The sequence below is a fragment of the Apium graveolens genome, chromosome 5 (genome assembly GCF_009905375.1).
Source record: "Apium graveolens cultivar Ventura chromosome 5, ASM990537v1, whole genome shotgun sequence".
Taxonomy (NCBI): domain Eukaryota; kingdom Viridiplantae; phylum Streptophyta; class Magnoliopsida; order Apiales; family Apiaceae; genus Apium; species Apium graveolens.
Window position 1 is genome coordinate 314,498,382 of NC_133651.1, and position 26,992 is coordinate 314,525,373.

General features: G+C 33.9%; 3 protein-coding genes across 3 annotated transcripts; 1 reads left to right on the forward strand and 2 right to left on the reverse strand.

Moving 5' to 3' along the window:
* Nucleotides 1–415: 415 nt before the first annotated feature.
* On the reverse strand, nt 416–2,946 carry LOC141723298 (pollen receptor-like kinase 1). Its single transcript, XM_074525095.1, has 2 exons — nt 1,993–2,946; nt 416–1,829 (listed from the first exon to the last, which is right to left on the reverse strand). Exons 1-2 carry the CDS (start codon nt 2,783–2,785, stop codon nt 574–576), a joined length of 2,049 nt encoding a protein of 682 aa, XP_074381196.1. The 5' UTR covers nt 2,786–2,946; the 3' UTR covers nt 416–573.
* A 1,168-nt stretch (nt 2,947–4,114) lies between these two features.
* LOC141659455 (E3 ubiquitin-protein ligase At4g11680-like) lies at nt 4,115–6,408 on the reverse strand. Its single transcript, XM_074466332.1, has 3 exons — nt 5,788–6,408; nt 4,816–5,191; nt 4,115–4,561 (listed from the first exon to the last, which is right to left on the reverse strand). The coding sequence occupies exons 1-3, from the start codon at nt 6,333–6,335 to the stop codon at nt 4,415–4,417; spliced, it is 1,071 nt and encodes a 356-aa protein (XP_074322433.1). The 5' UTR covers nt 6,336–6,408; the 3' UTR covers nt 4,115–4,414.
* A 14,758-nt stretch (nt 6,409–21,166) lies between these two features.
* On the forward strand, nt 21,167–26,324 carry LOC141659456 (formin-like protein 1). Its single transcript, XM_074466333.1, has 4 exons — nt 21,167–22,896; nt 23,128–23,330; nt 23,965–24,209; nt 25,306–26,324. Exons 1-4 carry the CDS (start codon nt 21,341–21,343, stop codon nt 26,122–26,124), a joined length of 2,823 nt encoding a protein of 940 aa, XP_074322434.1. The 5' UTR covers nt 21,167–21,340; the 3' UTR covers nt 26,125–26,324.
* The last annotated feature ends 668 nt before the right edge of the window (nt 26,325–26,992 follow it).

The following is a 26,992-nucleotide window of genomic DNA, read 5'->3' on the forward strand; positions in this document are numbered from 1 at the left end:
CATTTTTTTTTAAAACGAACCGGACCGAAATTATATTATGGACAGGACCGAACCGAAATAATTCGCTTTTTTGGACCGAAAAAACCGAAATTTTTTTCAAAAAGAAAATTTCATTAAAAATTAAATCACAAATTATAAAATTTAAAATATAATTAAAGTAATGTGATATGTAGAGTTCTAATAGTTTATAAATACAATTACAAATTAAAAATTATGACTATAATTATTAAGATATATATATAAAATGTATATAATATGAAATTATAGTATTTATGATTTGGTGTATTCGGTCTATTCGGTCCGAACCGAAATATTTGTTAAAAGAACCGAACTGAACCGAATTTTATTACCGAATAGACCGAATTTCTGAAAAAATTAGGACCGAACCGAACCTAATTATCAATAAAACAATTCATTAAATTCATAAACACTAGAACCTAATTATATATATGCATGTAAGAATCACAATTCACAGATACCCTTCAACTTCACATCATTCCCTATCTTGTGATGATGCCAATGTAACCTGCACAAATGATATGAATGCATGTTTTCTTATTTTACAAGGATTGTTCAAATATCCCTCTCTCTCACTGACATGATCTTCTCAGCAACCTCAGTCATGTCCAGTCTCTTTTCCATGTCTGCCTCAACACAATTCAAGCCAATCTTGAGAAGTTTCACCATTTCTCCGCGAGCATTGTCAGTAGACTTCATGTCTTCATCGAAAACCTGAACACCGCTGCTCATTACACTTCTGACTTCCAAGACTGGCAGAGCAGAGGTGATGTTTTTGATCCAGTTTGCAAAATCTCCCTTGGTATTAAGAATGTAGTTGACAGGATACTGACCAGTTAGAACCTCTAGTATTAGTACCCCGAGGCACCAGACGTCGCTCTTTCTTGAGTTTCGTCCTTGTTGAGAGTACTCGGGGGCCCTGTAAGCTGTTAATAGCTGGTGAGCTTGTGACATGTTTACTACAGGGAGTAATGCATAGTCCATTAGGAGGGGCTGGTAGGATTTATCAAGAAGCACATTTGAAGACTTTAAGTGACCGTGTGGTACGATTAGGCTAGGAAGCTCATTGTAGAGGTAACACAATCCTTTTGCAACTCCTTTGATGATGTTTAAGCGCATTGGCCAATTGAGTCCTGGATTTTCTTTGCTGCGCTTTCCATGGAGGAGGCCTACTAGGCTGCCATGATATGCATAGTCGAAAACCAAGAGCTTTTCCTCTTTTCTGTAGTAATATGCCACGAGGGGAAGGAGGTTCGGGTGGCTTAACCTCCCGAGCCTCCTCATGTGTTCATGAAACTCTTCTCTGCCAACACTGCTCATTTGTTTGAATCTCTTTACAACCACTGCTTGTCCGTCCATCAGCACTGCTTTATACGATGACCCGAAGCTTCCACTTCCCAGAACCTCTGCAGATGCTCTAAGCAAGTCTTGTAACTCAAATCTTTGTCTGTCTTCTTTAATGAACGATAACTTCCCGTGCTGTTGTGTTTGCTCAGTCTTCTTAGCTCGAGCAGCAGCAGCAGGAGGAGCTATTTCCATAGCTGCAGTACTTGGACCTGAATCTGGCATTGAACTTTCTTCTAGTCTTCCTGTCTGATGGTTGTTTCTGCGGTGGTACATTACATAAAGTACAATAACTGCAGCTAATGCTAGCAAACAGACTAGCAAAATCACAATTATTCGTCCAAGAGACGAAGATGACTTGTCAGAGTTTCCATCTGCAGGAGCTGCATCTGCAGGAGCCGGAGCTGGAGCTGGAGCATCAGTAGAACATACATTTTTCAGAGGCGGACCACACAATTTTTTGTTGCCTGCATTGCGCACCATACAGAATCATATATCACTTCTCAGGTCTCAAAGAAAACAACATATAAGCATCTGAAAACTATTAGCTTAAAAAACTTTGTTCTCAATGAAGCTAGCTTGTAATTTGGAATGCATTGAGTACGACATTTAGTCTAGTTAGGTACTGACCTGAAAATGAGTCGGGATCCAGATTCTTGATACTATCAGGAATAGGACCAGAGAGTTTATTGTTCGAAAGATTTAAGACTTTGATCCCTGGTGGGAATTCTGGTATACGCCCTTCAAACTGGTTATTCTCAAACTTAACTTCTAAAAGCCTAGGAGAAGAAATTGAGGTTGGAATATTGCCAGTGAACTTGTTGTTGGCCAGATGGAGTTTTTTTAACGAATCCATTCCCTCGAATGCATCATCAGCAATAGGGCCTGCAAATTTGTTATTAGACAAGAAGAGCGTTTTCAATGGCCCGATTTTTTTGAATTCAGGCAAGGGACCTTCAAACTGATTGTTCATAAAGCTTAAGGTCCTTAAGAGGGGCAAAGAAGCAAGGGCATTTACATCGATTTCACCACTCAGGTTCAGATTTTCAAGCTGAATGCCCCATACAACTCCTTCCTGGGAGCAAATCACACCATACCACGACGGTTGCTGATTCCCAGGACAGGGAGCTGTACCAGGCTGCCAATCTGACAATGCTTCATCCGCGTTGGCCAACGAGCTCTTAAACTGTAAAAGGGCTTGTTCATTTGTGTTTTGTGCTCCTACGATCACACATGACCACAAAACTAATACCAAAAACAACAATTTTATCGGTCCTGTATCATTAATACCATAACTTGATAATGTACATCGCCTTCTCGTGAATTTTCTTCCTCTTCTCAAAAATCTTCCATTCGTGCTCGTCCTTTGATCTGGGAGGGTTGGAGCGCGCACAAGTGGGGCTACGTGCGCGCCCATCACCATGGCAACCGCCTCCAAATGCACTCACGACAATTATAAGTAGCCCAACTATTGCAAATTATAACCCCAATGTTTAAGCTGGATGGCATGAAAGTATAAATATGTATTATACTAAATTTCGTTCTCCTCGTAGCTGTTGTCCATTCCCTTCTTTTCTTCGGATTGGTTTTTGAGGGAGAGAGAAAAGAACTGGAGAAATTTAGGGGAGCATGAAGTCTGCAGAATGAAAATTAGAATGTTTGTTACTTGCTTTTCTAATAATAGACAGGTTATTTATAACAAGTTAAGGCCTGCCATCCAGGATCCTTTCAACATGAAAGAGAAGCTTTCGATAAGATTAATGGATTCATATCGCTCTTTCTGCCTACCAAAGGGGCTTTCAAACTGAAATCTACAGCACAGTACAACTAGCTAATACCAGAAATGTCGAATATATGCAACTGAACTGGGATGATCACTAAAATTTAGTAGATTCAGATTCTAATATGGACTACATTCGTCTGCAACGCTTCAAAAGTGTCAGCAAAATATTCATTAAACTATCCCTAATAAGTCAAGTGCATTTCCTACCCTCCTCTATTTTTGTATGTTAGAATCCAATACCATGTTAAGTAACCAATCACGCTAAAACCTTAAGGTAGTAGAGGAAGGCCCGAACATGATCTTATAGTCTTTAACATCGTAAACATTCTTGTTTTATCCATCAGTTTTCCGGTACTTCAGTTTTAACAGAATCATAATGCCTCTGCAAATCCTTCATAAACTAGCAAGTGATTCCCGTATACACTGTCCAGTGACTCTCCTTCAATTCTGTAAAGACGGATTACTATCTTTCTTACCAGTTCCCTGATAAATATTGTGATCAAACTGACTTCACTGATCACTTTAACTATCACCCTGATATACCCTCTTTAACATCCTCTGGCCAAATCTTCTCTCATTCTTCTCCTGCTGAATGAGGTATACGTGAGCAACCATAAAATTGCAGTAAGCAATTCTGACAATGTGCTTGCGCCTCCATCTCCAGTGACCTTGTTCATTCTCATATCCACTTTATTATATATAAATGGATGGTTCAATGATAACCTATCAAAATATAGTGGTAGCTTGACTCACTAATGGCGTTTCTGCTACAAACGACTAAAAGCTCAATCATGTATCTGTCATCGGCCAAATAAATTTAATTTAATCTGATAAAAGGACTCTTCGACTAATGGAAGTAAGATATACAAATTTTTCTGCAAGTGAAAGAGCGCAGCTTTATTTCTTTCTTGAAGTTTGCCAAAAGATTTGATTCAAACTTATATCAGTCCAATACAAAGCAAAAACTGATTAGTGTTTTAAAACACCAGCACATTATACCTTTATTTGATATAACATTCAGTACTGTACACAATTGAAATAGTATACCACAAAAAAATGCAGTAATGTTATATGCAAAAATAAGCACTAACTGAATCTAAATGTTCGATAATGTTCTACTCTATATATGTGCACTCTTTTATAATCTTTCTCTGCTTTTGTACTCGGACTGTGTACGAGGCCCTGGCAACTTCTTACGACGTTCCTCGTTGCACACCTTGCAGATCTATTTCTTAGTATGAACTGATTTTTGTCTTAGGGGTGAAATGGCTATCTCTTAAGTTGTTGCTTACAAAGAGGACAGCAAGATATGATTCTGAGCCACTGATCGACACACTGGAGATGGAATGTATGTGAACATGGCAGCTGTCTTATTTCTTCCTTCTCCTTGTACTTCCCTAAACATATACAGCATTCCTGCACAGATATTAAACCATTTATATAACTAATTAGCAATTCAAATGAAAGTTTACGAGTAACTTTCTTTTTATTAGTCGATATTGTTAAAGAGTATAAGATCATGTTCAGGCCTTCCTCTACGACCTTAAGGTTTTAGACGAACTGGTTACTGTGAAAAGAAAAATTAATTTTGTGATTGTACATGTTTTTCTCTTGACATGTCATGCAAGAGATGTTACATTAATTTGCACTGAAATTCATCGGTGAATTACCTGATTCTCAATAAAATTTCCAAGCTCCAAATCTGAGCCAACCTCAGTTTGATGAACATGGTCTTTATACTTCCAGCAGCTTAAGCGAGCAAGTTGCTCATCGGATGCACCTCGATTAATTGATCCCATGTTCATGTTGTAGCCAAGGAGATTGCTGATGAGGGGTACGAAGCAGCAGAGGAAAAGAAACAAGAGGAATGGAAAGGAGTAGGCAATGGCATTCCAAACCAGGAGAAAAATGCAGAGAAGGTGAAGCTTAGGAGCTCTGTGAGATGATCCGAATCGATAGTCAAATAACCATATGTTGCCCATCACAAACCATATGGCTAAGAACAGCTCAATGCAGGTGCGGAATCTGTTCACCATATTCAGTCTTCTGTATGTTCACAATATCACCTTATTAGTTGCCTATGATATTTATAGTTTTAGCTTCTTGCACACAAAATTATAAGCTAATTGATACAAACATGTCCAACACGAACAATATATGATCCGGTTAAATTCTCCTCCTAACACCTTAAGGTATTATAAGCACATTGTCCAACACGAACAATATATGATCTGGTTAAATTCTCATCCTAACACCTTAAGATATTATAAGCACAATGTCCAACACGAACAATATATGATCTGGTTAAATTCTCCTCCTAACACCTTAAGGTTTACCTGGTAATTTAACATGATATAAGAGAGGGCACAACTTCGACTTCTGGTCACCACCAAAATTCTCACGGTTAATTATGGACAAAAGCCCTAAAATGGACTTTCAGGTTAGGGGAAATGTTAAAGATAATATATGATCATGTTAAATAAATACTCTTCCTAACACCTTATACACTAACGAAGTGCCACACGTGCCTCGAAGTGGGACTAGGGTGTTATACGGACTCGTTTCCGAAAAGATGCCTAACTTGGAAAAAGTAATCAGTAAACTCAAAGGTACAAACATGTAAAAGTTATATAAAAACCAACCTGGAAAAATACTCTTCAACTCGGCTCCTCTGGTGATCATCATCAGAACTTCTCTGCAGCATGCATGAACAAAGAAGCCGATATCGAAACACAAGCAACACCAAATTCAGGAAGCTAGCAAGGTCATAACCCGAAATCCACACTCTCATAGGCCAAACAGGCTTCTCTTCTTTCGAAACACACAATGTATAACTTATAATTATAATCTGAATACTCAATGCTACAGACTCCAGTACCATACAAGTAGACGTATTATAAGGATTCGAACCAACATGCACATTCTCCGAATTCGATAACGATGAAGATCCATGCATGTTGTTCTGGTAATAAAACACTCTTCTTAAAAAACTGTACCACCTTGCTCTTGATATTCTAATTGCCATTCTTACCAACACTGAGCTAGCATTCGAAGATTGCTGCGTTACGCGAGGCAGATTGTTTCGATCAGTGTTTCGATCTTCTGCAGCAGCTGATGCAGCACTAGCCAGTGCAGTAATCCTGGAGTTGCTGTAAATTTTGTGAGGAAAGATGTTGCAAAGACTGTTCATGGCAACTATAATTCTTTTCTTTTTGTTACTGCAACAATTTATAACTGAGATGAATGTTCTGAGAGAATGTAGATGAAGAAATTAAGAAGGTGAGGTGTGGATGTGAAATGTGGAACAAACTATAAACAGTGTAGGTTGAGATGGATTGGTGACCAAAAATCAAACTGCAGCTTTGCTTTGGTTTTAAGGGACCGCTGGCCTAATTTTCCTACTGGTTTTTATGAAGATGACTAATAAATACTTTTTGCTTAAAAAGTTACTTCTTTCGTTCCAACAGGATGTTTACGTTAAGTAGTTCGAGTTTTATATAAACTATAGTTTCATAATATTTTTTTAAAAAAAAATTGAATAAAAATTTAAACATAAAACTTGTATTCAGAAAAAAAAGTTAAAAAAATATTATGAAATTATATTTTAAACGAGTATTGAAAAGCGTGCCAAAAAGTAATATAAAAAATCCGGTGGGACCGAGGGAGTAACGATTATTTTTTGCACGTTTGTGAGTAGTGCTGGATACCCGAATTGGTTCTCCAAGCTTTTTCGGTGGCATGACACTTGACGAGTTTTAATTTGTGTGTGTTTACGTATGCAGACTCAGTCATATTTTATTATTAGAAAAATTACCAACCATACATAGTATAGGTGAATATTTGGGAATGATTCTGTGAGCCAATTCGAGAACCTAGCATTTTACTTTGTAATAACAAGCAAAATATTAATTTTTACTCCCACGTGTCAAGTTTTTTTTTTTAAAAAAAAGGTATGGTTGTAGTTGTGATATCACTGAGAAAATTAGTTGGGGAACAAGCTACATATTGGCTACTTCCTACTCCAACTTACATTTGTTGTATGTAGTTGGAAACTTCACTTCCAAATTTGAACTACTGAACCTAATGGAAGGATAATTTTTACTTCTTTACGGGATGTGGAGGCCTAAATAAGATGTCATTTGTTTTTTCAAGGGGAGGTGAAATTATAATTTTCACTCGATGTCGAGGCTTTGGAACATTGATGCGACGGTTAAATTTGTTTATCCGTTGTGGTTTATAACATTGATGCGACGGTTAAATCTGTATATCCGGCCCACGTGATAAATAGGTTTAGCAAAAGTAATCAAACATGAGAGATCTGCAAGAAGAGATTAGGGAAGTAGAAAATCTGAAACACAAAAACACAGTTACTAGAATGAATGAACATACAAACCAATTCTTGCTCTGATAATTACAAGAGTGGTTTATATTGTACAGGCTAATTGATTCAAAATTTGGAATTTAAAGACATGATCAACTGGTTTAACAAGGAAGCATTGTATTTTCACCAGCATATAATGCATTATCAGGATGCAGTGATGCACTATAGGATCCTCTGAGTCATGCACTAGTTTCTGTTTTAGTGTATTGTTTGTTGAGAAGTGGAAAATGTAACTTTTGTTTGATTTGGGGAGAGTATAGGGGAAAATATTAGGGGTGCAAAATTAATTTCCAAAATATTTATAAAATGTTACATGTCTGATTTTTATTTGCTAAATGTGTGTAAACAGACCCCGTATTTATATTAGTGGCATTAATTAAATTATTTCATATTGTCATATCATGAATATCACGTTATTTTGTAACAATTTTTTATATTTTTTTGTGTCACTATTATTAGGGTAGTGGCCCTAAATGTCACTTGGGGGTTAAAAATGGATCTAAATGTCACTTCAAAATGATACATCATGTAACGTTTATGCAAAAGACATAAAACGGAACTTCGTGTAACTTTTTGGCATTTTAAAAAAAAAATTATACGCAAAACGGTAGATAAAGTACCGTTTTGGTACAAAACTCTATATGATGTACCGTTTTGAACGCCAAAACGCTACTTCAACTAACGTTTTGCACATTATAGAAAAATTAAAAAAACAAAACGGAAGACGAAATACCATTATGAAGTGGCATTTTGGACCATTATTTTCAAAAGGACATTTTGGACCATTTAACACTCAAAAATGACATTTTGGTCCATTATTCCTATTATTATTATTATGTCCTAAGAAAACAATTTCTCTTATTTGGCTGGACCCTAACCTATTATTACTCTTCATTCCCTTAAAGAATATGTTGTAATACAAAAATATATTAAAACTTTATATTTATTCCCTTAAAAAAATATAAGATCATGTTCGGGTCTTACTCAAACTTTAAGATTTTAGACGGAATATTTACTTAACATGATGTCAGAGGAGACTCGGGGATTGAAGGTCTCTGACCCTCATATATTTAATTTTAATATTTATTGTTGATATTAGTATAAGTATTAGTTATATTTATTATTTCAATCGTAACGAAAAATATCATATAATTAATAAAATTATTAAAAAATATAAAATTTTGTTGACCTTAAAATTTTAGACGTACTCATAGTGTTACTATTGAAATGTTCTCTACGTACCTCAATATTGGATACATAAAGAAAAAGAGCAAGTGAGAACCCGTGAACAATGTCTCCTGGATTTGTATATCATGGCATTTGCATCCAAAATCTATATGTGTGCATCCGGATTTATCTTGGATCCTTTCAATTCATTATTTCAGTATCATGATTGTGGATTCAAAATAGTGTTGGCTGCATTCTGGTAACTTTAATTTGGGGTTAAATCTCAAATTGGTTACGGAGTGAAGCCCATGTGTCAAAATTTTGACGATACTTATCGGGGTCTCTAATGCATCATTTTAGAAACGTTTTTAATTTGTGTCGGACACGTTTGTCAATGCACACGTTTCCTACTCCAACTGACATTTGTTGTATGCAGTTGGAAACTTCACTTCCAAATTTGAACTACTGAACCTAATGGAAGGATAATTTTTACTTCTTTACGGGATGTCGAGGCCTAAATGAGATGACATTTATTTTTTATGGAGAGGTGAAATTATAAATTTTACTCAATATCGAGGTCTTAAAATATTGATGCGACGGTTAAATCTGTTTATCCGTTGCGACTTGTGATTTAGAATATTGATGCGACGGTTAAATCTGGTTATTAGAATGAATGAACATACAAACCGATTCTTGCTCTGATTATTACAAGAGTGCTTCATATTGTATAATGCATTATCAGGATGCAGTGATGGACTATAGGATCCTCTGATTCATGCACCAGTTTCTGTTTTAGTGTATTGTTTTTATATTTTTTTGTCTCTATTAATACTATTTAAAAAAATTGATGAAACATAATTTTTGCTGGTACGTAACTAAACATGATTTCTCACTAACTGCTACTACATATTACTACGTGTGTTAACCAAAATGAAAATGAAATTTGCAATAAGGTTGACGAGAATAAGAATAAAATATTAATACAAAAATATATTAAAATTTAGTTTTTATTCTGTTAGAAAAGAAAGTATAAAATCATGTTTGGGTCATGTTCGTGTATTACTCTGACACTTAAGATGACGTGGCTACTTAACATGGTATCAGAACTCAGTTTAGTTATGAATTTGGATTCGAGTCCTCTCACCCTCATTTATTTAATTTAAATATTATTGTTGATATTATTATAAATATTGGTTGTATTTATTATTATCAATCGTAACAAAAAATATAATACAATTCAGAAAAGTATTAAAAAATATAAAATTTTGTGCATCTTAAGATTTTAGACAGAGTTTCTCCGGGCAGCAATATTTTATTTTTATCGTAGGTAACCCGCAGATGCTACCTTTCGGGTATGCACGGGGTAAACCCTACATACTCTTGCCTGCAAACCACGTGAACCAAATTAAACCGCGCACTCACGTAATGACCTGCAAAACACGTGAATCAAATTAAACCACATTTAAGCTAAATAGACTCTGGCTCAGGAGGTATAATCATAAATTATCTCATTGTACGTAAAAAGGAGCAAGTGAAAACCCGTGAACAAAAAAGACACAAACAAAAAAGGTACGCGGCTTCTCCTGCAGCTTCACTTGTTTATTCAAGTAATTATTTCTCAACGGTCCTGGTAAATCTAAATCATTGCATTTGCATCCATACCCGGATTTATCTTGGATCCTTTCAATTCACTATTTCAGTATCATGATAGTGGTGGATTCAAAATAGAGCTGGTTGCATTCTTGTAACTATAATTTACATGAGTTTTGAAATTGTGGCTGTATTTTCTGAATTTGAAATTAATGGTCGATATTTTTATTGAATTTCATTGAAGTAGGGGGGAATTATTGAGGAAGAGCATTTGAATCAATAAAGTGTTGGTACACTGGGCTTTATTCCTTACTCTCGAATTTTAAAAGTGAAGAAAAATTAGTGTTCACTTTGTCCCAATTATTCATTTACATTTTTTTAGATGTCTTTTCATTTTTTTTAAATTTAAAAAAATTTCAAAAATAATACAAATTTTATAATATAAAAAAACACATCTAGTGTACCCACTTTATACATAAAAAAGTTGATCAGTCATATCACTTTATTTACTTTTTAAACTTTTTACCACTATTTTATTATTTTACTTGGTCTTTGTATTCAACCCGGATATAAATAAATGATAGAGACAAGGGAGTATAATGTAAGAAAGCTACTTTCGAATTCACTTGCAAAGGAAATTGAGCCGATAGTGATAAATGAAAATTTGATATACTTCTAATTTAAAAATAGGACGGTACCTTGCACTTTTGTCTCGTAAAGAGGTCAAGCAAGGGATAGGTGTGTGAGTTGGGTTCGATTTTTAGGCGTGTGATTGTATTAGTTTCATATAAGATTGATTTGATTTTTGAAATATGATCAAGTCTTGCAAATGTTTCTTTATTGGAGCATATATAGTTATTTATTAAAATAAAAATATTATATTCATTTAAATTAAAATTAAAATATAATAATCGAAATGAGATATAATTTAGTTCAATCTCCATTATGATTATTCCTTTCAATAACTGTCGGGTCTTCTTAATCAAATGATCAGAACTGTTGAATCCAAATATTAAAATAATGCACTACACGAACTCTCAAATTCGAATCTATATAACAACAAATATTAATATAACTATTAATAACTTACTACTTATACAAATAAGTTCACAGGTTTGATTCCCAATAACTTCACAGGTTCGATCCTTGGTAAGTTCACAGGTTCTATTCCACCCACGTCAAACATTATTCAAATATTAAAATAATGCACTACCAGACTCTCATAATCAATCCCTCCAAAATAAATGTTTATATAATTATTATAAAGACAAAAACAAATTCTCATGTTCGAATCAAACCTAACAACAAAAATTTATAATATTACTTATAACGTAATAAATACAATTAATAGTACAAGTGTCAATCATATATTATTTTATACTATTTAATGTTACAGTTAAACCTCGATAAATTAATAATCTCGTTAAATTAATAATTTCTCGTAACCCCGAGTCGGGCCCTTTATGCTAAATTAATCATTCACAAAATTTATAAGATAATATTTTTTTTATTAATACATATAAGTCCCACGTAATATATAAATTAATAATTATAGATTTATAGGATGCACTTTTATAATAAGGCTCAATTGTAACGCCCCCATTCAGAGGATTTGGTCATCACTATAAAAACTCAATCCAAATCAACCTATTTAATCAATAATTAAATGTCAGCGGAAGATATTTAGCACAAATGACCCCAAACTAATCCAAGATCTTTTAAGGTTACAGTTCTAGAAACAAGAAATCCAAGTTCCACAAATAAATTTTTCATTTTCTTTTAAAACTCTTTTCAACAAATTTCAACTCAAAACTAAACCCACTAGTATAACTTCGAAATGAAGTATACTATGCCCAAATAAAATACACAACTATAATATAATATAATATAAACAACTTTATACAATAAAACTTACACTAGCCCGCAAACCCTATATCAGCCACCTTTCAAATGCTTCTTCTTTGCTTCCCTAAATTACGCAGTTGAACAGCGCAAGCTAATCCTCACTGGAGGTTAAATTTAAAAAAATAGGCAAGTATGAGCTGAAGAAATGCTCAGCAAGATCATTGTAATATATATAAGGTCGTTTTGATATAAACCCGACATCTGCATTAGAACAGAACATTTAAAATCATAATTGCTGAATCATAAAATTTTAGTTGAGGAACCCCATAATTGATTCCTTAATTATATTCAAAACCATTTTGATATTTTTGAGTGAAATGTTTCAGCAATACTTTGAATCTTGACGAGAATAAAACTCGTAAAACAGTGTTTACGGAAATATCGTAAACAATTCTAACATGAAATAATGATTATGGATTGAATCGTAAACTTTAATCAAAACCGAACTCTTAAAATTAATACTTATTTTGTTATCATATCAAATTAGATATCACTACGAGCTTTGATGCTCACAACATCCCATACAGAAGTCAACACCAATCATCTGTACTAATACCACCTTTGATATTTAACAACAAACTAAGTATCCTCAAAATCAGAAACTGAATCAAAACCGCATTTCATCTTTTATCCGGAAACAAAATACTTAATAAATCATTCCTTGTAAGATTATAAAAAATAATATAATAATTTAGATTGGAATCCTCGAACGACGGTGTGTTGCCGCCGGTGATCAGCCGCGGAGCAACACCGGTATGCCGAAGCATATCCAACTAAACACAGGGGTACCCAAGGCACATATCGGCCTAGTAAGGTGTTATATCCTGTATAACACATAGCTCACGCTGGACCGCCGCCACGGCCTCTTACGCAACCATCCAATCTTAAAAATATTTTATTGAAAGGGGTCATAATACTCGACACCCTTATAAACTTTTATTCCCCCATTTACTTGCGCAGGAATACTCGCAAAACCAACTCATTTTTCTCAAAATCCAAAACATTTATAAATCCATTAATTTGATAAGTAAAATCACTTAACTATTCTGAACATAGAATATCAGAAGAGTACTTGCATAATAAACATTTAACTCAACGATATGTAAAACATTTATCTATTTTGAACTGAAAGTAGGGAAAGTAATACTTGCATAATAGGATTTAAAATAAATATCACTTGAACAATAAGTGATGATAGGGATACTTGCCTTTGGTCCTTAGCAATCATACACACTCGCAATAACACAAATATCTCATGATGCTTTCTCAAGACGTCATTATTTCCTATTTTTAATTCTTTGATATGTCGCTAATGTGGTTACTGCGGTCTGATATGAAATCTTATCCAACTTCAGTCTTAGTCCCCAACGTCTGGTTCTGTTCGTCTCGAATCATCTGTAACTACTAAACCACTATGCAACTCTCCCTTTTTCTTTTCTTTTGCTTGGTCTCACGCCCTTAATGCCCGATCCTATCCTAAGCAAAAAGATACTACTTTAGTATCCTTCTGAAATGACTATCTTATTTATACCCTTTCGCGATATATATATATATATATATATATATATATATATATATATATATATATATATATATATATATAGCACATAACAAGTAGCACACATTGTAGTTTAAAACTTACTACCAACTCAGAATATTATTTAACACAAGAACGCGCAACTTATGATAATATTTCTACGGAAAATTCGGCATGACATATTCGTAATATGGACAATACCCTGAATAACCACACCACAAATACAACCCACAAGTCATTTCAATGTTCTTACCCAAACATATCCTATACGTGTTACAACTAACGATCATAACATACTTTCAAATCATTGAAATCAAATAAGTCAAATAGATTTAGATACAGGAGAATTTAAGAAAATTTTGGCATGAAGTATTCGTAATTAGGACTATCCGCCTGTTTTTCAATTCCACAATTTAACCTTATAACCATACAAAATAAAGTTGCTTCAACTTGCAGCAACATAAAAGTAAACAAGTAAGAAAAATTACCCGCCCAAACTTGCGGCACCTAAACAATTAAGTATACTTAATAATTTATAATATTTGAACTTACAGTTATATAATTTAGCATCACCAATTCAACTCGAGTAAACACTTAAATAAATCACCTCACACATATATCACATAGACTAGTAACTATACACATATTCAAATCACAATCTAATAATTAGCAACGGAACTCAATCTCAAATAGGCATATACTAACATGTATTTTCATAAAACATATCGTTGTTATCACATATACAAATAACAAGTCAATGTACATGTGCACAAGTCACGTATGTCATCAAGTATGTTAACTTAAATCTATAATTTAATAAACTAGAAAACACATATCAAAACACTAACCAACACTTCTATACTATAGGTTCATATATTTAATCTATTAAACAATAACTAGCAATCACATATATGAGCACAAAACCACATGTCAAGTTATAACTCACAAAATAGCTTCCGAACCTAAAATTTAAGTTAACCAGTCTCGAAAGAATGATATTTTACAACACCTAGATGAACATAAACAGAAAAGTTTAAAACATAAAAGTTGTAGGATATTTCACGACCTTTCCAAAATGGTAAGGCTCACTAAAATGACCAAGTAACGAATTCAGAAACTTTAAAATAAACAGCTGCACAAGCATATTCAACCCTGTTTTCGCAAGTAACTTAGTATTTGAGACTCTTAAATCATATAATTGGTTAATGAACTATAAGTAACAATTGTAGATCCTGAATTAAGCTTTGCAAATTGGTATAGTTTAAAGTCATAGCTAAAATAATGAATTTACTACGAATTTTTGAAGTCAGGATGTATCAAACTGAAATAACAGGACAAATTTTACAAACGGCAGATTTTATCATAATTGCAGGCCGAATTTGGAAAAACACAAATAATAAAAATTGTAGATAATTCCATTATCTTTCCAGATAGTGCAAAATCATTATCATACGATGAACTAGTTAAAAGCTACGAATTTAACAAGAACTCGGCTTATTTCTAAACGGACTTGACAACACAATTCACAACATATCATGCATATAACTCACTAATAATCCTTCAAATAAGTATGTACAAATCTGAAAATTTTGTAGAACAACTCAAAATGCCAAGACTCAAATTTAAAACCACCATAAACTATTATAACTTAAACATATATTAACCGGGTCAAGCCATAATCACTTAACGAACCAAAACTCACACTACTACACCATTGTTATAAATCTAAAAACCCGGAAATCATCCGTACCAACTGAAATTTCAGATTTTATAAAATCAAGAATAGTAGTTGTCATTTAGACATTCAATCCGTCTAAGAATATAATCGAAATTCAACCAAGTATTGACTTACACAACTCGAAACTACACAAAATCAATTAGCAAGTTCATAACTATAATTAACAAGCAAAAATCAACCTAAACCAAATAATAATTTATGCCGCCGAGTTCATTGTCGGCGATAGCAGGCCCGATGAGAGCCCAACAACGGGTTTCTCTCTACCAAGGCTCCACCCCTTCCTCCTTTAACCTTTAATCATCACTCATATCTCCATTAACATCTAATTCCACTATAAATCACAAGACCCATTTCGAATTTGTATATATATATATATATACACACGAATATGCTTACACGCAGCTATCAAAATGACTGTGAATAGATTTTGAAGAGGATGGGTAGTTAATTTATGCAATAAAATGGAGAAAAGTGAGGATTGAGCGGTGGTGGAATCCTTGGCCGAGAGAAAATGAGAGAGAGAGAGCAGAGAGATGGAGAAGAATCGTGAGATGAGATGAAGAACAGGAGAGGGATTGATGTTAATTTGTAAAAATAAAAATAAACTGAACTGTTAAAAACTGCCACGTTTTAGAAAATAGGACACGTACCCCTTTTTAGGGCCCGGTCCCGGATTGATTTGCAAAATAACGAACAAATGCACGGGCAACCATACACATGAAAAATACCAAAATAATTTAAAAATCCTAAAATAATTAATTACATATAAAATAAAATTTTCATTATTTTTGAATCATTTTTAAAATTAATAAAAATATCCCACTTTAATTCACACAAAAAATCATTTAAAAAGCAATAATTGCCAAAATATTATTTTCTAAATTTTCTAAATATTTATAATTATTTAATGAAATTATAAAGTCATAAAAATAATTTTATGGACAATACACAATTTTATAGAAATTAAACACTACAACAACCCCTAATAAATAGGATTTAATAACACAACTCGACAAATAGATAAAAATAAAATACACCATTCATCATATAATCAAATAAACATGATTTCACACATATCTTAACTTCACAAAATATATCCCTCACATAATTCACATTTAACGTCTGATTAAATATTTTTATAATAATAATAAACAAATTTTGAAAAGTCCTGGTCATTACAATCTACCCTCCTTAAACGGATTCCGTCCTCGGAATCACAAAAAGAAAGAGGACGCACAATCTATCTAATCCACAGAACAAATACTCACATAGAGACCATCTACCCTATCAGAAAACACACACCATATTCAATTAAAGCCAACAATGATATTTAGAAGCTCATATAATAAAGATTTGGGATATTACATCAATTGTAACCTGTTTCTTTTTAAAATTGATGTCGTCTTGTACTTCATCTTGAATTTTTTTAATGCATTATGGAACTCTGGCGTACTATATTCATATTACAAGAGGAAATTATGCAATGTAATTGTTGCTTTAAGGACATTTTTTCGTGAGACTGGTTTCAACTGTGTACCTAGTTAAATAAGGTTTCTTTTATTGTTGTGGTAAATAGGACCAAGGCTGGTCTATAAAAAACAGGGCCCTGACTTGAACCATTTCGAGAACTTCACGACATTACGTAATCTAATTAAATAAGTGAATATTTTTTTGCTCTGTAAATAAGAAAATTGCTCTGAAAATAACATTTTCCTCAAAATAATGTAATGGGTTGGAGATGTTCTTGATTGTTGCCGTGAGTCGAAATAAATGTACTTTTGTCCCAAAGTTACCCCAAATTTGGTGTAACACTCAATTTTTAGAATTTTTATATATATTCTCATGTTGCCCTTGTACTCCTTTACTAAAAATAAATTTGTTTCATTTATATCCAAATACTTTATTACTTTAACTTTACTTTTGTACTATAGTAATAAAATTAACTATACAGTATAAGAATGATATAAAATTTAGGAAAAAATGTTAAAAATAACAATTTTTTGGTGCAAATGGCTGAAAATACCCTTTCTGGAAGTGGATGGCTGAAAATACCGTTTTGGATACGCATTTTTCATTTGGGTATCGTGTTTTGTACTAGATACGCATTTGTCAAATGGGTATTCATTTTTTTTTTTTAATTTTTTTTTTTAAGATACGCATTTGGCAAATGCGTATCTCAATGGTAATACCCGAACTACAAATGCGTATTTTTAGTAATTTTGTTAGATACCCAATTTTCGAATGCGTATTACACTTACCCAATTACAAAATGCGTATCCAAAACGGTATTTTCAGCCATGTGTTTTGGAAATGGGTATTTTCAGTCATTGCACCCCAAAAATGGGTATTTTTAAACATCATCCTAAAATTTAGTGTTAATTGGTTGAAGTTGAATTTGAAAACAGTATAAAAATAATGTAATGGGTAGTTAAAATAAATTATATAAAAAATATATCAAAATAATGTAATGGGTAGTTGAAAGAAATGTATTTTTGTTAAAAGGGGAGAGAAAATGAGTTTTTTGAAAGGAGTAGTCAGTTTGTCATTATTCCCTCCTCTGTGAGTATCTGTTTTATCTTTCTTTCAAATCAAAATCTTTTCACCACTTTGTTGACTGTCTCACACTTGCAAACACCAGGTCTACACCTCTACAGCATATTCACACCCAAAGCTACTCTGACAATGTATATATTTTTACTCATATAAGAATCTATAAAGCCTGTGCGGTCAACAACACGTACATGCACGACATTCTTAACCTTGATGAAAGGTGTTTAATTTGGTTTAATTACCGGATAAGAGGTATTTCCGTTTCAGATCACGTCGCTTAAATGTGATTTATTTTCATTTACGTGATTTGCAGACTCTTGCGTGAACCCGTTGCAATCTATTGCGTATCATTCCTAAACCGAACCAAGATAACATGTTAAATAATTATAAAATTAGTTTTGTTGATTTGTTAATTATTAATTTATCCAATATTAAAACTTGAATATAAATATATATCTTTTATCTTTGATTAGTTGCAAGACAAAAAAAAATTCTAATTTTATAAGTAAATCCCATTTTTTTTTCTAATTTTATAAGTAAATTCTTGACTACCTGCGGCTGACCATGACGAGATAATATTGTGTTTGGTGGGAATGAATAAAATAGAATGAAATAACTCAAATGAAAGAAAATTATTGAAAATTGGAAAGAATATCGGAAAAAAAATCGATGGTCCAAACTTGTTATAATAAGAATTGCGAGGAAAATAAATGTAGTGAGCGTTAAGTAACCAATTCGTCTAAAACCTCGAGATGATACATGATAAATATTTAAATTAAATAAATGAGGGTGGAAAAATTTGAACTCAGGTAACTCCTAAACTGAACAATATCTTATACTTTTTAATAACAGTAAGGGACCATTTAATTTCACATCTAGGTCTTGACATCATAGTTTAGACAATTAAGAATAGAATGAGTTAAAAATCAAAATTTTGATAATGTATCATTTTATATTTTAAATCTCATTTTATTATATTTTATTTATTTCACCCCAACCAAATATAATATTAATGTTTACATATACTCCCTTCACCCCCTAATTTTTTTACATTCCAGATAGAGTGTCTTACAAGTATTTTAAGGTGTATATATAAAGTATAGTCTCGTAACATTTTTTTTTAAATTTCTGAATAAATATTTAAACAATTTAGTTTTTATTTAAAATCATAAAATCTAAAAATAAGTTATGAAAATATACTTTATATATATCTTAAAATACGTGTCAGACACTTATTTTGAAATATAAAAATTTGAGAATACATGGGAAGTATAATATTAGGATTATATTAGTTTTCCAAGTCAGGATAGTTTGATTTTTTATTAGTTTTTAACTATATACAGCTCTATTATATTACAATTGATATAACATAGAACAATTTGATTTGTAATAAAATTTTATTTTTCGTCTTTCTCTGCATACTTTATCGGCCTATTAACAAATAATTTCAAAGTTAATATTTTTTACAAGCTATTTTGTCTTCGGTCAATATATAGGTCTCGTGTGTAATATTTTTTATGTCTTTGGACCCTCCCTTGCACGTAAACGCGCGAACTAATGTACGGGTCAGCGGCTCACGAGTTCGCCCGGTTCGTATTTATTTAACTGAATTCGAATCGGTTTATTTAATTAGACGGCTCGAGTTTAGACAATGATTTCGTCTTGTTTAGTTGAAACTGTTTAGTCGAAAGAGCCGGTGCGACTCGACTCGTTTAATTAAAAGAGTCAAGTTCAGATAGAGATTTTTAAAGTAAAATTAAACGGGCCGGCCCGTTCAACTCGTTAAAATTGACTAGTTTAGTTAACGAGTCGGCTCGACTTGTAAAATTAAATGAATCGTGTTTGGAGAAAAATTTGAACTCAAATAATTAAACGAGTGAACTCGACTCGACTCTGTTAAAGTCAATTTAAAAATTCGTCTCCCTCGGACCGAATGACAACCCTACCCTAGTGTTATTTTGGCACAATTTTCTCAATTGCAAAACCGAGCTCCATGATTGAGGCAAATTGATGACTACTTGTACAATTTACAAATCTCAACTGCACCTTTTACTATTGAAAATGAAAGACACTTATTTTTAATGTAAGCTATTATGGTGCTCCCCCACCTCTTTTTACCTGGAAATATGGGGTGCTAGTGTATTATGGTGCATTGTTATTATTTATTTTTTGTTTGTAAAATTGAAGGTAAATATTTAAAAATAAAATATAACTTTTTTAAATATTTATTTCTAATGTATATATGTTAACTATATTTAAATTTACAATATTTTGAAAAATATATTATATTAAACATAAATACACATATATTTATCATAAATATACACTATTTTATTATAAATATTAATATTTAATTATAAATATATTTATTTCGTGTCTTTTGTACTGTATTTTGTTGTGTATATAAATGATAAACACAAAAATAAAATTATATCTCAGTCTTGTATTTTCGCTTCGTGTATTAAAAATGTATATATAAACACAATTTTGGTATAGTTTTATTCATATCATGTACAAAATTAAAATTGGCCATTTAGGAGAAGCTTGACTATAATGCTAAAATATATATATAATTTATTACTATATTTTAAATTTATAAATAATTATAATAATAAAATAAAAAATTTGCGTTTTTCAATATATAAATTTAAAATACTCTTTCCGTCCCCTCTTTTTGTCGCTTTGATGAAATTATCATAATTTGGTCAAAGTGACTAATTTTGTAATGAAAATTATTTATATTTCCTCCGTTCCTAAAAACGTTTTCTACATGTGTTGGATATGTTTGTCAATTCACACTTTTTGATTGTTAATATCTTTAATTTTGTATTAGTATTTAATATAAAAACTTCACTGTATTAAAATATTCATAAATACGAATTCAACAAAATCATGACTATATTTGATCTTATAAATTAAATATAAATTAATAGTCAATCATATAAATAATGTCAGAAGTCAAAATAAAAAACGTATAATGGGACGGAGGGAGTATCATGTTTGGATACAAGAACATAAAAGACATTCTTCCCCTAGTTTCGGCCTAAATTCTTGAGTAAGCTAAGATTGCATTTGCATGTTAACTTAAGTTAGTATAAAATAATTAAAAAATTGCTGCTTAAACCTGCAACTTCCCATAATTGACAGTTCTTGTCTTGTATGTACATGTGTTCACTTTCTCTGTGTTCTTCCCCCTCGAAAAACACAACCTCCCAAGAACCAACAAGATTCACACCTTCACAAGCCAAATAGTACACAAACCACTTCCCCAATTACTACACAAACCAACCTCAAAAAACACACACACAACACACACCAACACCAAAAATGTACAAAACCAACACCCTCTTCATCTCCCTCCTCTTCACTCTTGTCTTGACAACTCTCCAATCTCAATTACCATCTCTTACTAGCAAAATCCTTCCCCAATCTCTCTCCCCCTCAATCTCTCCCATCTCTCCCAATCTCTCTCCCATTGTTACACTAAAAAAGGGAGAGATTACTACAAAAACACAACTACAACCTCATTCTAGAAAAATCCTTCCCCAATCTCTCTCCCCCTTAATCTCTCCCAGTCTCTCCCCCATCTCTCCCACTATCTCTCCCATCTCTCCCATTATTACACTACAAAAGGGAGAGATTACTACAAAAACACAACTACAAGCTCATTCTAGAAAAATCCTTCACCAACCTTTCTTCCAGCCTCTCTCTCCCTCAATCTCTCCCATCTCTCCCAGTCTCTCTCCCATCTCTCCTAATCTCTCTCCCATCTCTCCCACTACCCAACCAAAATACCCCTTCTCATCACTCACCCCACCCACCCCAACCAACCCAAACACCTTCTTTCCTTTTTACACAACCCCACCCCCACCCCCTACCCTAACCACCACCCCCACTTTTCCCGCCAATATTTCTTCACTTATACTAACCAACCCCTCTCCCTCCTCAAAACCCATTTCAAGAAAACTCATTGCCATTGCCATTTCTCTCTCTCTCCTCTCCTCCCTCCTTGTTGCCATTGTAGCCACTCTCCTCCTCCACCACAAAACCCGAAAACTCGAAAACTCGAAACCTGATAGCCTCCGTCTTTACCCTTCTTACACCTCTCCTTCCGATGAGCCCGGAACAAGTACAAGCACTTCCACCACCACCACCGCCACTACTAATGCAAATGCAAGTAATATCGGAAAATTTTCAGCAATGTCTGCTTCAGGGTATCACAAACTTGGCTCACCGGAGCTCCGGCCATTACCACCATTACCTAAACAAAACCCCTCCGGAGAACAATTATACTTTAAAAGCAAAGATCAAGTTGAAGATCATCAACTTGATCAAGATGATGAGTTTTTTTCACCAACTGCAAGTCCAAACGGCGGCGTTTTGAATTCCGGCGGGTTGGATTTAGGTAGCCGGAGCTTCAATTCAAGAACGGCGTCGTACCCGTCTTCACAATCACATTCTCCAATGTCTACTAGTCCTTCAATTGGATATAATTTAAGCCCACCAAGCTTAATCAAGTCTCCGGACTCACTTGTAAATTTTCCGATACCTCCTCCACCGACACGACAACGAAGGGGCTCGTTGTCGACGGAGAGTACGCCTTTGAGGGTTTCGGATGTGAGTGAATGTGGTGAGGGTAATTTGCCACCAATGCCACCCCCAATGCCAGCTCCAAGAGGGTGGGAAGGGAGTGGAGGTTTCAATAACGAGCCTCCGGTTCATGTAATGCCGAGTAGGCGTGTAGTTGATGTGGATCACCGAGGAGATGGGGAGAGAAGTGAGGAGGTTTTGAAGCTTAAGTTGAAGCCTTTGCATTGGGATAAAGTTAGAGCTAGTTCTGATCATGCTATGGTGTGGGATCAGCTCAAGTCTAGCTCATTTCAGTAAGAACTACAATTTTTTGTTTAGATTGGTAATGATTCCGACATGAGAACAATGAGATTATTTAGCACTAAACAATTTTATCCGTGTTCTCACACTAAAAAATGTTGTCTATTGAATATGACCATGTTTGTATATAAATGTATGTGTTAGGGCTGGTACTATTTGTTATTTGATGAGTTTTAGTACTATGTTTATGTGTTTTAACTTTGTAGAATGTGAATCGGATGTAGGTTGAATGAGGAAATGATTGAGACTTTGTTTATGATGAACACGTCTAAATTGACGCCTAAAGATGCCAACACACCTAGACCACTTTTTCCTTTGATGAATCAAGATACCCAAGTGCTTGATCCGAAAAAATCTCAGAACATTGCGATTCTTTTACGGGCACTTAATGTGACTGTTGATGAAGTTTGTGAAGCTCTCTTAGAAGGTAATGGATTGTCGTTTTATGGTTGTGTATACATGGTACTTTTTGTGTTACTAGTAGTGTCTAGCTGTTGGGTAAAAGAGTTCTTGTCTTTTAGGATGTCTTCAAAGAGGAGGGTTTGGGTCCTAATCAGTCTTCACTAACCAATTCTGAAATAGTGTATTAGTGATGTAAGTTCCTATTTACATTTTGTAGATACTTCTCCTTGCATGAGGATATTTTCTTTAGCATCGTTGAAATTAAATCTCTAATGTAATTTTAACTTCACCCCTCAGACCTATGTATCCGAACAAAGTACTGGCATGTATTTGCTAATATTGAAAAAGTGTGAAGCCTGACTAATTGGAAATAAAATTAAGTGCTACTGAGTGATAGCCTTAAGTTTAAGTTGCAGAAACAAGAAAGTTTTCCACCTGACTTTGAAGGCCTACGTCTAAGTTATCGTCTGTAGCTTTTATGTAAGATAGGTAAGCAGCTGCTTTCTGCAATGTTATGGGGTCTGAGTCGGGGTGGGTTAGGTATATTAATGGCCCATTCTTTAAATTCTCTCTTTCAACTGCATCCGCTGTTCTGTAATCTTGACTTTTATGTTTGCCCAAAGAACTTCAACCTGACTAGTCTTACAACTTCTAAACAGGTAATAGTGATACTCTTGGGACAGAACTTCTAGAGAGTTTATTAAAGATGGCTCCAAGTAAAGAAGAAGAACAAAAACTGAAGGAGTTCAAAGAAACATCACCTTTCAAGCTAGGTCCTGCGGAGAAATTTCTCAAGGAAGTTCTTGATATACCATTTGCATTTCAGAGGATCAATGCCATGCTTTACATAGCCAATTTTGGATCCGAAGTTGAGTACCTTAAGAGGTCATTTGAGACAATCGAGGTACACATGTCTTCTATATCCTTGACATGACTATCTCATCACCAAATATGATATCTTTCTTGCAACATACTCATATGTTGTGTCCTTTAGAGATCAAAGATCATATAATTTATGCCTTCAATCTTGAGTTAGTTTGCATCTTGGGACTTCGGTTAACTGTGGACTCATTGTCAATGCCATCATATATTGACTTCTAAGATTTTAGACATAAATATGTTACTTGTTTAGTTTAACATTGTCAAACTTGTACATTTCAGCATCTGAAGAAAATACTGTAATTTTTTTTTGTTCTTTGTTACATGAATATGTTCTTGGGGATAAGATTATGAAAATCTAAAGAACTCACTTTTACCGGAACTGTGATCCCGATAATGTTTTAACTTGTATCCTGGTTCGTTAGAGCTTCTATGGTAAACAGACTAGAGCCTCAGTTTTTTGTTTAGGCATATCCCTGCTTTTTCAGAGCTCGTCATATTGCAGAATCACATTGTTACCAAGCAAAGTTACACTCTGTGATATTAGTTTGCTAGATTACAAGTTGTGAATATCAGTACCGGGGATCGTGTGTGGAGCAACACACCTCACCTGTTTCATTTGAGATGTTTTTTTTCCTATATATGCTCTTACCTTGATAGAATTAGTATTCTGGAACATCAATTTAGATTTTTGACGGTGTATTATAAACTATCACGATCTGTTAATTTGCCATGTAGAATATTACATCTTCACATGAGCTATATGCTTATATGGTGTGTTTTAAGCCTGTCTACAATAAAAAGATAAATAAATAAGACCTAGGATCACCTTTCTTGACCAAGATCAGGATAGAAATACACACATTTTTTTACACATATCTAAAGTGTAAAAAGTTTACTCAGTTTTACATAGTTTTTTTCCTTTATGGTGGTATTTAAACATTTAATTAGTTCACAAGTTTTTCGTTTCGCTTCTTATTGAATAAGATATAACAAAATTTGTCAGAGAAGATTAGTAAAAAGTCTTTCAGTACTTAAAAGTAGAATGCATAATATCGACACATACATTTGCATTCATTATGTAAAGCAATGTAATTGATTCTTTTCTTTCCTTTACACAGGGAGCTTGTGAAGAACTTAAAAACAGTAGAATGTTCGCGAAGCTTCTGGAGGCTGTTCTCAAGACCGGGAACCGTATGAATGTTGGGACTAACCGTGGGGAGGCTCATGCCTTCAAGCTTGACACACTACTAAAGCTTGTAGATGTGAAAGGCACCGACGGGAAAACCACGCTCTTGCATTTCGTTGTACAGGAAATAATACGGGCAGAAGGTTCTCGTCTTTCTGGAGACCAGACTATGAGTGTTGATAACCAACAGCCTGACCTGAGAGACGACATTGAATCCATGAAACTTGGTCTGCAGGTCGTTTCAAGTTTGAGTGGGGAGCTTACCAGTGTAAAAAGATCTGCTACCATGGATGCCGATGTCCTCAATAATGATGTAGCAAAACTATGCACCGGAATCACCAAGGTTCTGGAAGTATTGACATTAAGTGAAGAACTTGCATCAAGCGAAAACAGCAGAAAACTCTCTGAATCAATGAACACCTTTTATAAGAAGGCCGAGGAACAACTAATAAAGGTTCAAGCCCAACAGAGTGCTGCTCTTTCAATGGTAAAGGAGGTAACTGAGTATTTCCATGGTAATTCTGTCAAAGAAGAGGCTCGTCCATTACGGATATTCATGGTGGTTAGGGACTTCCTTTCTAACCTTGATCAAGTATGCAAAGAAGTCGGGAGGATTAATGAGAGAACTATAGTAAGCTCAGCACGTCCATTTCCACTGCCACTAAACACAAGCCTTCCATCGCTTTTTCCTGAACTTAGTGAATCACAGAATTACAGTACTTCTGATGATGAAAGCTCATTTTCATCTTAACCAGCTTTTCTACCTTGGTACGTATTATTGTTCCGAAACTCTATAGCATGCATTAACCTGTTTAGAGTGCACTAGAGGTTAATAGGTTAAGTGGCCAAAAATTGTACTATGAAAGAACTTGACATGTTTTGGTTTCATCTGATATGTACTATGCATGAGATATCAAGTTTAATATGTTACAGTATAGGTAATTCTGGAGATACTAGCCTTGTAAATGTGTAACTTTCCTTCAACTCTTCTTGCATTCATTTCTTTGATTACGAGTCAGCTGCAACAAATTTCCAGTTCGGAACAGACTAAAAAATCAACGATCAGTTATGGTCAAATTTTGTCGTTGCCTAGCTTTGTGCATCTCGTAATGTGGATACACTATTCGTTCAGATTCGATATCCTGGTGAATTCCGAATTCTATTGCAGTATTGCTGATGATGTGCTGCGTAAAAGATCCTTTGAAACAGAGTCTCTGCCACACATAAGACATATCAGCACATCTGAAAATAGCCAAATAATAATCGAAATGGATCCTTGAACACACTGAAATGAGCGTCCATAAAAGACCCGCCAAGGTTGACATGTTAAGTAATCAGTGTGAAACCTTAATGTCGTGGCAGGGGAAAACCCTAATAGGATCTTATACTCTTCAATATTTTCCCTCAATTGTACGATACTTTTCATACCGATTGACCATATAACATATAACATACATAACCAATACCAATAACAATACAAATATTTTAATTAAACAAATGGGGTTGGGAGGACTCGAAACCGAACTAAGTATCGTTAAACTCGAACCCGAGTCCCTCCCTAAATCGAGTTTTGATATCATGTTAAGTAATCAGTCACGCTAAAATCTGTGGAAGGCCTC

What these genes read in the sequence shown, in the direction of transcription:
- LOC141723298 (XM_074525095.1), bottom strand. Translation starts at nt 2,785, where the DNA reads ATGGTGATGGGCGCGCACGTAGCCCCACTTGTGCGCGCTCCAACCCTC. An exon ending in GGATCCCGACTCATTTTCAG is followed by an intron (nt 1,830 to 1,992) that starts GTCAGTACCTAA and finishes TGCGCAATGCAG; the next exon opens with GCAACAAAAAATTGTGTGGT.
- LOC141659456 (XM_074466333.1), top strand. Translation starts at nt 21,341, where the DNA reads ATGTACAAAACCAACACCCTCTTCATCTCCCTCCTCTTCACTCTTGTC. An exon ending in CTCAAGTCTAGCTCATTTCA is followed by an intron (nt 22,897 to 23,127) that starts GTAAGAACTACA and finishes AATCGGATGTAG; the next exon opens with GTTGAATGAGGAAATGATTG. An exon ending in GGTCATTTGAGACAATCGAG is followed by an intron (nt 24,210 to 25,305) that starts GTACACATGTCT and finishes TCCTTTACACAG; the next exon opens with GGAGCTTGTGAAGAACTTAA.
- LOC141659455 (XM_074466332.1), bottom strand. Translation starts at nt 6,335, where the DNA reads ATGAACAGTCTTTGCAACATCTTTCCTCACAAAATTTACAGCAACTCC. An exon ending in GTTGAAGAGTATTTTTCCAG is followed by an intron (nt 5,192 to 5,787) that starts GTTGGTTTTTAT and finishes GTGAACATACAG; the next exon opens with AAGACTGAATATGGTGAACA. An exon ending in GAAATTTTATTGAGAATCAG is followed by an intron (nt 4,562 to 4,815) that starts GTAATTCACCGA and finishes ATATCTGTGCAG; the next exon opens with GAATGCTGTATATGTTTAGG.